Consider the following 11239-nt stretch of genomic DNA (forward strand, 5'->3'; position numbering starts at 1 on the left):
ACCCATATAAAATATACCATATTTCCTAGATCATACATCTCAAACTCATTCATCAACATATTCTTGAACTTGACTATCTCATCTGAACAACTCCCTGTTAGCAATATGTCATCAACATAGAGACACACCATAATCATATTTATATTAGATGTATGTTGAACATAAACACCATACTCCTTCTCACAATTTATGAATCCTTGAAGCTTAAAAATGAATCAATTTTCAAATTCCAAGCTCTAGGAGCTTATTTCAGCCCATACAAGGCTTTATGCAACTTGTACACCATCCCTTCCTGATTCTTTTTCATAAATCCAGGAGGTTGTGACACATAAACTTCCTCTTGTAAAGGACCATTAAGAAATGCATATTTCATATCTGAATGCATCAGAGGCTAATTTCTATTTGCAGTTATAGCAATCACCAATCTGATTGTTTCATGCCTAGCTACAGTTGCAAACACCTCAAAGTAATCTAATTCAGATTTTTGTAGAAATCCTCTAGTTACTAACCTTGCCAATTGATTCATCTGGATTCAATTTTAACTTGTAAACCTATATCACGCTGATGGCTTTCTTGTTCTTTGGAAGCTCAGTCAACTCCCAAGTCTTGTTTCTTTCTATAGCCTTAAGTTCTTCTTTTATGGCCTCCAGCCACACTTTCTTCTTGGGAGCTTCTTCAATACTAACTGGTTTAGAGTCTACCAACATGGCACACTGAATTACTTCTTCTTTAGATTTTATCTCATTGTCTTGCAACATGTCAAACTCTATAAATCTTCTTGGTGTTTGTCTGATTCTTTGTGGCCTCTGAACTTGTTCAGAATCTTCTTCAGATGTTGGACCACCTTCAGAAGCATGACCGCCTTCAAAGGCGTGATTATTACTAGAGTCTAGATCAGAATCAGATTCACCTTTAAAGTCTTCTTCAGACTCATCTTCAGAGTCTTCTTCAGAGGAAGAATCTCCTTCAGAGGCAGATTTTCCTTCAGAATCTTAAATATCTTCAGAAGTTAACTCAGGTGTTAACACTGCACCAGAGTTGTATTGAGACTTGTTCTAATTACATGCTTATGTTTCCTTCACAATGACATATTTCTTTACTTTCACCTTGTTAGTGAATGGACAATAGAGCTTATAAGCACATGTATTATGGTACCCAATCGGTAACATTACTTTGCTTCTATCATCCAGCTTCTATCAAGTAGCACTTGGAACATGTTCGTAACAAATAGAACCAAATGCTCTAAAATGACTCACACTTTGCTTATCTCCAGTGCACTTCTCGTAAGGAACAATTTCCTTCAGCTTCTTGGATGGACACCTGTTGAGCACATATATTGCAGTGGAAATAGCTTCTCCCCATAAGGTGTGAGGAAGTTTCTTCTTCTTCAGCATGCTCTTTGTGATGTCGAGCAAAGTCTTGTTTCTTCTTTCAGCAAGACCACTGTGTTGTGGAGTATATGGAGCAGTCACCTCATGTTCAACTCCATTCTCTTCATAGAACCTTCTGAACTCTAATGAGTTGTATTCACCTCCCCTATCAGTTCTGAGAACTTTCAGCTTCTAACCACTATATTTTTCAGCCTTCACCTTGAACTTCTGAAATTTAGCAAACACCTCATGCTTAAACTTGATGAGTGTTGCCCATGTCATTCTTGTGAATTCATCCACAAATGACACAAAGTACTTGTTTCCTCCAACTAAAGGGACTTCAAATGTTCCACATACATCATAATGTATTACTTCTAAAGCGTGTTTTTCTCCTGGAGCCACTTCTGATGCAAATGGAAATCTAGGTTGCTTGCCTTTCATGCATATCTCACATGACTTCTCAAGCTTCACAGTCTTGGGAATGACATGTATCAGATTCTTAGAACTCAGATGCCTTAAGCTTATGAAGTTCATATGCCCCAAAATCTCTTGTGTCATGGCTCACTGTCACCTTTAGCAGCTTCTGCACTAGGCATTTAGTTTCAAATGTTTCCATATTCACTTTGAATGTTTTGTTGCTTTCATGTTCAGCTTGCATAATCGACTTCTGATCAAAATCATACAACTTCAAGAGATTGTCCTTCATAGTAACTGAGAAACCTTTCTCAATTAGCTGACTTACACTCATCAGATTGCTCTTCATGCTAGGAACATACCAAACATCCTTGATCAAAGCAGTTTTCCATTCTTCACCCTGACTTTGATATTTCCTATTCCTTCGGTATTAAGGTACTTATCATCATCACATTTGATATTTGTCCTCTTTCTAAAGTCAAAATCAACCAGTCATTGTTTGTTTCCAGTTAGGTGATTTGAGAATCCAGTGTCCATATACCACCAGTCTACCAAATATCCATCATCAGACTCATAAGTCATCAATAGCATACGTTCATCATCAAAATCTCCTTTGACTATGTTTGCTTCTTCTGATTTCCTTTCCTTGTTTGACCAACTATCAGCATCAAAGTGGTCAAACTTCTTACAACAGTAACATTGAACCTTTTTCTTGTCAAACTTCTCATTTCCTTATGATGTTTCTTCTCATCAGAGTCGGAGGCTTCTGACTTTTGATAACCACCACCATGTCTCTTCTTGGCCTCTGAACAAGACTGCTTCTGATTCTTCTTATCAGAAGATGTTTTCAGAACCTGCTCTACCTCTATTTCAGAGTTTCTCTCAATCAGACATAACTTTTATCCCTCTAGACTACTCTGCAGCTCTTTAATTTTCATGGTGTTGAGGTCCTTAGAGTGTTCAATTGCTACAACAATATAATCAAATGGAGGAGTAAGTGATCTCAGTATCTTTTTAATGATTACTTGTTCAGAGAGATTTTCTCCATAATATTTCATCTCATTTGTGATCAAAGTCACTCTGGAGATGTAATCAGGTATCTTCTCATTATTCTTCATGTTGAGATTCTCATACATGCTTGAATAGAGACTGAAGCTTCACCTTATTCATTAATGCATCACCGATGTAGCATCGTACAAGTGTGTCCCACGCAGTCTTCGTCCTTGTTGAATCAGCGATTTTCTCAAACACATTCGTATTCACCCCTAATAGATATGGAACAACGTCTTTTGATCATTCTTCATTGTTTCTCTATGCACATTTCTCTATGCTTCTGTTGCATATGCTACAACCGTCATTGATGAGATCAAAAACATCTTGAGCGCCAAACAACACATGCATATGAATCATTCACCGATTTCAATTCTTTCCATCAAATACTAGAAGTTTTGTGTTCAAGCTATCGTTCTCGCTGTTCATCTTCGTTCTTGTGCAAATTTACTTAGATCTCACCAACACTCGTGTTTCCCAATCCCATAGAATCAAGAAATATGATTTTGTTTCGATTCCGAACTTCAATGCACTGTGAATTGAATGAACATAATCAATCACATTCGCCTAATGTACACTCGTGTTTCCCGTTCCTGAATCAGAGCTCTAAATATCAATTGTTGGTGCACAAGAATGATGAAGATGAAAATGAAGATGATAGAAGAGAGAGAATTCTAACTAACTTTTACTCTCAACTGAAAACGGTTACAAGATGAATTATGTTTCAAACTAAAATTTGAATTCAGTATTTGTACCACAAGAACAACTAAATGAAACTCAAATTAAATCTAAATACAACTTAAATGAATTTAGATTACACTTCAACATTATAGTGGATCACATTCCTCAAGTTAGTGGGAGGCAGGTAATAACCTTACTAAATAGGTTACAATTACAAATGATTAAGTCGTATATACATTGAACCATAAGCATCCTTTTAAGTCTCCCGGACCCGATGGATTTCAAGGGATTTTCTTTAACAAATATTGGCATCTCATTGGTGAGGATATTTGTAGCCTTGTTAAGCAAACTTATTATAAAGGCTTATTTAACTCTGCCTTGGCCTAAACACTTAAATCCTTCGGGCCAATTAGTTTGTGTAATACACCTATGTCATAATGTTAGCCAAGCTGGTGTGGGAAATTCAATTCAATTCCTCATTCTTGAATTTTAATGCTATAAGATAAGATAAGTATTTGCACATGCCAAATCATATGGATCACCTATACAGAACTCAATTTTTAAAGCCAAATCATACGGAATCACATATTTGTCTCTAGTTGGTTTAAATGTTTTGTTGCATATTAATTCTATGAGTAGTTTTTTTTCCTTTTTAGCAAATGTATCAAAAGAAACAAATATATAATAATTAAAAAAATATATAGAAAATAAATAGGACAAGTGAATTGAAGTTTTAAAAGGTTTGCAAGTAGTGGGAAAATGTTGGAGACCTGTCGTGGGGTGATTTGGATTCTGCATCCAAAATGACTGCAAAGTTAACTTAGGCCACCCAAAAATATTGACTTTTTCTCAATGTAATTGTGAATCATTGGATTTTGCATTGAAGAGTCTAAATTAATTTAGAATCTGTGTGGTGAAGTGTACCATAAACAAGAGGAGTGACACCACTGACACGTCTATAGTGGATAACCTCAACCAGAATAGTTTGCGACAGTTGCGTAGTTGTGAAAGGGACAAAAAGATAAACACATACAATAACATGTAAAAGTTGACAGAGTTACAGCCAACAGCCGTCGTACTTTTACATACAGTACCATCGTGCAATGGTTGAGCCAAGTAGAGAGGACATGGGGCTCACGTGAGAAAGATTGTAAAAGGTGGTCACTGATCCCATTTGCTTGGCCTTGGTTGCCACGTGCTTTTCTGTAGATTCTCAATTTTCTGAAAACGAAGTTTCACCCAGTAGCTAGAATTTTATTTTCTGTCCCACTATCTTTACAGATATTCACACCTCTAGGAATCTCTAATATTAGAGCTAACATAATAATAAAATCACATTTTAATTTATTAAAAGAAATAAAACATTAACTCTGTTCCTAATTTATTTGATCTTTTACAAACATTTATTTTGAATATGAAAAATAGAATATGGACTAAAAGTGTAAAATCATGTTTCAATAATTAAACAAATAGATGATAAATTTTTAATTCAAACTTAAGATCATTTAGTCAACAAACAAGATTCATACAGTTTTTTTGGCAAATATAGATTAATTGATCCAGAAAATATCTACATCAACCTATGAACTAAAACAAATCAACACCAATATCATTGGTGGTATTTGTCCTATACCAGCACAATCCTCAACTATATTAGTTTGATGACAGAAAGTATCAAGCTTGTTTGTAGTGGGAGTCATCTATGGTGGAGTATACCAGACCATCATCTTCAAGAGCCTTTACAGACAACCTGGCATCATGAACAGATTTTTGTTTATATCACAAGCAAATGTTTTGTATACACATGACAAGACAAAATAAAAATAAGAGAACTGACTTGATCCTGTCCAATGGAAGCTTGAGCTCTCTTGCTAGTTCTTCAACATGTATTCCCCTTTCATCTAACCTGCAATTTATAACCAAATTCAAAATTGCTGAGCATAAGAAATAAAGTTGAAAGATGAGGAATATAGATATCCTACTTGAAAACATTAATAAAAGGTAATACATAAGCTAAATGTTTCCTGAATTATAATAACTCACATGCTTGAATGCTGCTGCAGATAGTCAATCACTAATTTATCACAGTCCTTAAGTCCATCAGTGCTATATTGTGTATATCCCTGAGGTTGGGAATATTATATCAGCAATCCAATCATAGAAAAAAAAACAGTGGCTTACATCAAATATCATACCGGATTGGATGGTGCCTGAGATCCATTCAGTGCACTTTTGACAGGAGTGTTGATAGACGAGTTTGTTGGAGGATATGTAGAAGGGGTTCCTTCCAACTATAACCCAAAAAATAAAAGCAAGGCATTACGTTAAATTACATGTTTGCCAACTTAAGCAAGGCCTAATACTTTAACACATGTTAACATGAAAATAGTCAATATTTCCATTGTTCTTACAAATAGGTTATAAACATTTATTTAAATTCCTGGAGTTTAATGCAGTATCCACTGCAGTCAATTTGCATACAATAAATAGGAGTAACTAAAAATATTCTGATAAAATGCAGAAACTACATGTACCTTAACTTTGGCAAGGAGGTGGCTATGTATGCAATCGATAAAGGGAAAGGGGATCTCATCAAAATGGAGTCCCCACAATCTTCACGTGGAGATCTCGTGTGACTAGGTGATTGATTCACAAATTATTGTAGCTAACTAGATACTCCCATTTTTTCTCCTCTATTTGTTTTTATATAAGTAATTAAACTAAATTCCTTATCCTCTCTACACTACACAATCCAAAAGCAATGCATCATCAATATTAAACTAAAAGAAGATACTCTCTCTATCAAACAAAACCCCACAAAAACATGTGCAAACCCTAGGGTCACCCCATATCATATGTTATGTGATCACATTTGGAAAAGAAAAACGTTATGCCCCCACAAAACTATAGATTCTATATGCCAAAGTGAAACATGCCCCATATACATCATTTCCAACTCTTCCACTTCAAAAAAAAAAAAGAGTATTTTCCCTTTGTTTTATTTAAGTCTCATATCCACTTTTGAAGCATATATATACCCTTCACACCCCTCTCATAATTCTTCAACTCAAACGAAAAACATAGATCCTTCTTTCTAAATATCACTTCTCATTTTGTCTTTTCAAAAAAAAATGTCCGGGGTTTGGGTGTTCAAGAACGGCGTGTTTCGGTTAGTCGAGAATCCTCAGGCGGAGGCATCGGAAGGAAGACATGGGAAGAGGAAGATGTTGGTTCACTTGCCGACGGGCGAAGTGGTAAATTCTTATGCTTTTCTTGAGAGAATATTGATTGGTTTAGGTTGGGAGAGGTACTATGACGGAGATCCCGATTTGTACCAATTTCATAAACACTCTTCTATTGACCTAATTTCTCTACCTAAAGATTTCTCCAAGTTCAACTCCATCAATATGTATGATATTGTCGTAAAAACTCCTAATGTATTCCATGTTAGGGACAAATGATGAGTTTGCATGCTACTATACTCATACGCAATTCATCTTTTAGGGGGGATTAGATTTATTTTCTGAAGTTGGTGTGGTTTTATATATATATATATATATATATATATATATATATATATATATATATATATATATATATATATATATATATATATAGCTAGAGTTTTATGGAAACTCTAGGGATTAAGCTTGTCGTTTTATTTTTGGTTTATGTTCATAAGAGAGGGGAATAAGTAAATTATATTTATAGGATGAGTGATGGTGTTGATGTTTATGACTATTAGTGTATATTTGCTTGGAGTGCTTTTTTGTAACATATTGAGTATTGATTTCTAATAATAACTTTATTCCATACCTTACAACAACTTTCCTCACACTTTTTATATTTATTGTGTGAGGAAAAAAATTGTTTATACATATATATATATATATATATATATATATATATATATATATATATATATATATATATATGGTGTGGGGCTCATAAAAAACTTCTTTTTTCTTTTTATGTGCAACTAAACAATGGAAGCATAACTTTCAAAAATAATTATTCTTCTAGAGTTTAGTTCCTTCTACTATCTTGTACCAAATATTTCTTGTATAATATTTAATTGACAATAGATATCACTCAAATAAAATTTACTATACAAAATTACTTTTAAGATGTAAATATTAATAAAGAAGAGAGGGAGAGAGAAGCATGAGAAGGGAGAGAGAAAAGTTAATAAAGGGAAATATGAGAAAGAGAGAGAAATCATTACGTTAAATTTGATTTTCAAAAACTTTTTTTTTGTTTTCTAAACAATTTAAAATGCTCTTCAAGTCGACACTTTAAAAAAAATTGATACAACGAGAACACTTTTAAAGCATTATAGTAGATAGAAAAAAAGTAGAATCTTTTAAATGAAAGTGTTCTTAATTGGCTAGAAAATGAGAGCTTTGTTAAATAAAAGGGCTCTCGAATTTATTATTCTATACATAAGTTGATGTCATATCTTCTCATTAAAGAAATTCACTGCTCCATGAAAATATACTTGTAAAAACTTAAATGGATTAACCACCTTGATTTAAGCTTACCAATAAATAGCTTAAGTTTAGAGTTAAAGAGCATGACATCATGTCTCTCCACTAATTCTTTGTTTTTTTTATAAATTTTTGTATTTTCATAAGAGAATAATCTATGTTCCTCTAATTCATTCTGTTATAAAAACCATGCATTGCATGCAGCTTGCAAATTTAAATACAATTTTTTTTAGTTCAAAATGCTATATATTACAATTCAATGGGTAAATGATAATATTTTCCATAAACTAACTTGAATAGGAACATTCATAACGGTGTTTTAAATGAAGTTGTATGGGCTCATAAAACATCATCAAGTTACTTGGAACAATCCTTTATTGAATTGAATGGTCCACCATTGATTGTTGAGTTCTCTTAATTTCTATATTAAACAATTTGAATCGACCATTATATCATGGGAAATGGACAGTAGAATTGTTGTGTTTTACACCGTATATAGCCAACAAATCCTCTGACAATTTATTACATAAACGAGTTCATTTGTCATTGATACTCTAGACATGTCAAATTGTGTGAAAGTATTTTTATTAAAAATTTGGTTACCATTTTTGACATTAATTTTTGGTGATGCCACAACCTCTATCTATTTTGCACATAATTTATGGCCACAGGAATATAAAGATTGGCAAAAGATTGAGAAAATGGTCTGAAAAAATCAATGTCTCTCACGTTAAACAATTCAATTTCTAAAGTGGTGGTTAGTGGTGTTTATTGTTTCATTGAGATATTCTCAACCATTTGGCATTTATCAAACATTTTACCAAAAAAAATAGCATTTTGAATAATTAAGGCCAAAAGTAGTCATATTTCAATACATTTGTTGTTGTTTCAGTTCCTCAAAAATAACCACCATATGTTGATGAATGGCAAGAAGACATTATCAAATGTGTTTCCTCATCATCATCACACTTTCTTAACAGTTGATCAACACAACACACTTCTTGTACATCATAGGCTCATCCCAAAAGTATATCTTTGAAGAATGGAAGAAACTATTACTCTAATGTAAATTGAATTTTGAGGGCACATATCCACGGACCTGGTAATTGATAATGTATGTGTATCAAGGTATCATGACATCTGACAACACAGGTAATTGTTCATCAGGAAATTCCTTTCTGATGTCCAATTTGTCCTAACATTTCACTTCATCTAAGAGACGTGGCAGATTATCTTCCACTTGATTTTTAACACCTTTATTGTCTCTAATTTGCAAATCAAACTCTTATGATAACAACACACATTTAATCAACCTAGGCCCTTGATTGATCAAATGACATTCTTTTGAAAGTAAAAGTCTCATAAGGGCAAGTGAATGGTTTCTTCTCTTGATCATCAAAGCCACTAGCAATTTAATTGTATTCATAATAACCATCAAAGAAAGAGTAGTACTCTTTCTCAGCCAACTTATCCAACATTTAGTTACTGAAGGGTTGAAGGAAGTGATTTTTTCTTGTTTCTTTGTTCAATTCCATGTAATCAATGCATATTTTCCACCGTACATTAGTTAAGCAAGTATAAAACGCTAAAATGATTTCAATTAAAAAAATAACCGTACATTAGTGAGATCCACGCCATTGATCGCGAAATTGGACTTTTCATCACCAGATTGAGAAGCTTCACTGATCTGCTTCACTGTAACTGGAACCAAACCCTGAGAATCGCGGCTCTTCAACAAAGAAAACAATCAACACAAACACAAAACTCAGTGAATCAATATAGTATAAAGCAAAACGCTATTGATTTTTCTTCAACCGATATGAGAAAGATAGCTTACCTTAGTCGGTGCCGGAGAAGATTCGTTGAGTTGCGAGGACGTGAATCCGCCGCCGGAGAAGGCGTTGGAGGAGTCAAATTGGGAGCTGGAGAACATTTTCGAAACCCTAGAAAGAGAAATCGAAAAGCGAGAGAAGTGTAACTGCTTGAGTGAGAACAAATTGTGAAAAAGAAGTTGTAATATACTGTAAATTAGAAAAAGGGTTGTGTTGTGGTGTTAATTTTTGTTTCCCGCCATTAATGCCTTCGATTTTTCCCGCGATTTAGGGTTTCAGTTTCGATTTCAACTTTGGCATTTTCCCTCTTATAATATCGCTCTCTCTTTTCTTTCTTTTTCTTTTCTTTAAACTGTTGCAATGTTTATCATAAGTATAAAACAAATCAATAACGCATAAGTTAAAATATTTATATGGCTGTAGAAAAAAGTTATAATATTTATTTCATGTAATACAAAATACTTTTAATTCAATTCTAGTGTTTAATGTTTGGTTTTGACATGAGATTCATAAGACAGAAAATGTGAAAAGAGAAAAATATATGAAAAACAGGATAGATTTGAGATTTTTTTTTAAAATAACCTTATTTTTTAATTTAAATTCTAAAATAATCTATTTTTTAAAGTAATTACAGAAATAATCATATTTCATTACGTATGTATCAGTTGAAGTTTGCATCTAATTTTCAATAAACACACGCGTCAATTAGTATGGCATATGCATACATTGCAAATTTCTAAATGAGTATAGGCGTTTTTTGATTTGGCGCATGCATGCCTTGAAGCCAATTGCATATATAAAAGTTTTTGACAATTTTGATGTTAAAATTGAGGCTATTTTTATAATTTTTTATTTTTATATTTATTTAATCAATATTATTAACCATTTTTTTTAATTAATAAAGTATTATTTATTATAATTATTCCATCCATTAGCATTTTTTTATTTTTTATTTATTTTTTTGCAAAAAGAAGGTCTAGGTCCAAACAACAACAACACTAATCAATCCCAGCAACATCATGTTCGACAGGCACAGGCAAGAAGGCAGGACACAAATAAAAAATACAAGCAACATACAGATAAGTAAACATCTCATGTGCTAATCCATCCATTTGCATATAGAAGAAGCAATTATGGTCACTTCCGTTGGTCTCAGCTTCACTTCCTCCGTTGAACACAAAACCTTCCATATCTCAAACGGTGGAGCTTTCTCACTTCCCCCACCTCTGAATCGAAACCCGCCACCTTTCAACCCTAACTCCCACTTTCTCTGCCTCTCAATCAAAAAGATAATCATTAAGCAAGGATGAAGGTTGAACCTATTTCACTCAACAAGACACTCGATACAAATATTAGTAACTGAGACTTATATAGAATAGTAACCGGAAAAGGCGAATCATTTAGA

General features: G+C 33.4%; 2 protein-coding genes across 2 annotated transcripts; one reads left to right on the forward strand and one right to left on the reverse strand.

Moving 5' to 3' along the window:
* Nucleotides 1–5024: 5024 nt before the first annotated feature.
* Nucleotides 5025–10183, reverse strand: LOC127093842 (replication protein A 32 kDa subunit A). Its single transcript, XM_051032744.1, has 9 exons — nt 9840–10183; nt 9621–9731; nt 9090–9101; nt 9010–9035; nt 6050–6128; nt 5711–5806; nt 5559–5638; nt 5353–5421; nt 5025–5265 (listed from the first exon to the last, which is right to left on the reverse strand). The coding sequence occupies exons 1-9, from the start codon at nt 9933–9935 to the stop codon at nt 5190–5192; spliced, it is 645 nt and encodes a 214-aa protein (XP_050888701.1). The 5' UTR covers nt 9936–10183; the 3' UTR covers nt 5025–5189.
* Nucleotides 6601–7042, forward strand: LOC127091413 (flowering-promoting factor 1-like protein 2). The gene has a single exon (XM_051030045.1). The coding sequence runs from the start codon at nt 6647–6649 to the stop codon at nt 6974–6976; it is 330 nt and encodes a 109-aa protein (XP_050886002.1). The 5' UTR covers nt 6601–6646; the 3' UTR covers nt 6977–7042.
* Nucleotides 10184–11239: the final 1056 nt, after the last annotated feature.

The sequence above is a fragment of the Lathyrus oleraceus genome, chromosome 6, assembly GCF_024323335.1.
Source record: "Lathyrus oleraceus cultivar Zhongwan6 chromosome 6, CAAS_Psat_ZW6_1.0, whole genome shotgun sequence".
NCBI classification, from domain to species: Eukaryota; Viridiplantae; Streptophyta; class Magnoliopsida; order Fabales; family Fabaceae; genus Lathyrus; species Lathyrus oleraceus.

Coding starts and splice junctions, on each gene's coding strand:
- LOC127093842 (XM_051032744.1), bottom strand. CDS start 9,935: ATGTTCTCCAGCTCCCAATTTGACTCCTCCAACGCCTTCTCCGGCGGC. Junction 5,422..5,558: donor CTGCAGCAGCATTCAAGCAT/GTGAGTTATTAT, acceptor TATAAATTGCAG/GTTAGATGAAAGGGGAATAC. Junction 5,266..5,352: donor CTTCCATTGGACAGGATCAA/GTCAGTTCTCTT, acceptor TCATGATGCCAG/GTTGTCTGTAAAGGCTCTTG.
- LOC127091413 (XM_051030045.1), top strand. CDS start 6,647: ATGTCCGGGGTTTGGGTGTTCAAGAACGGCGTGTTTCGGTTAGTCGAG.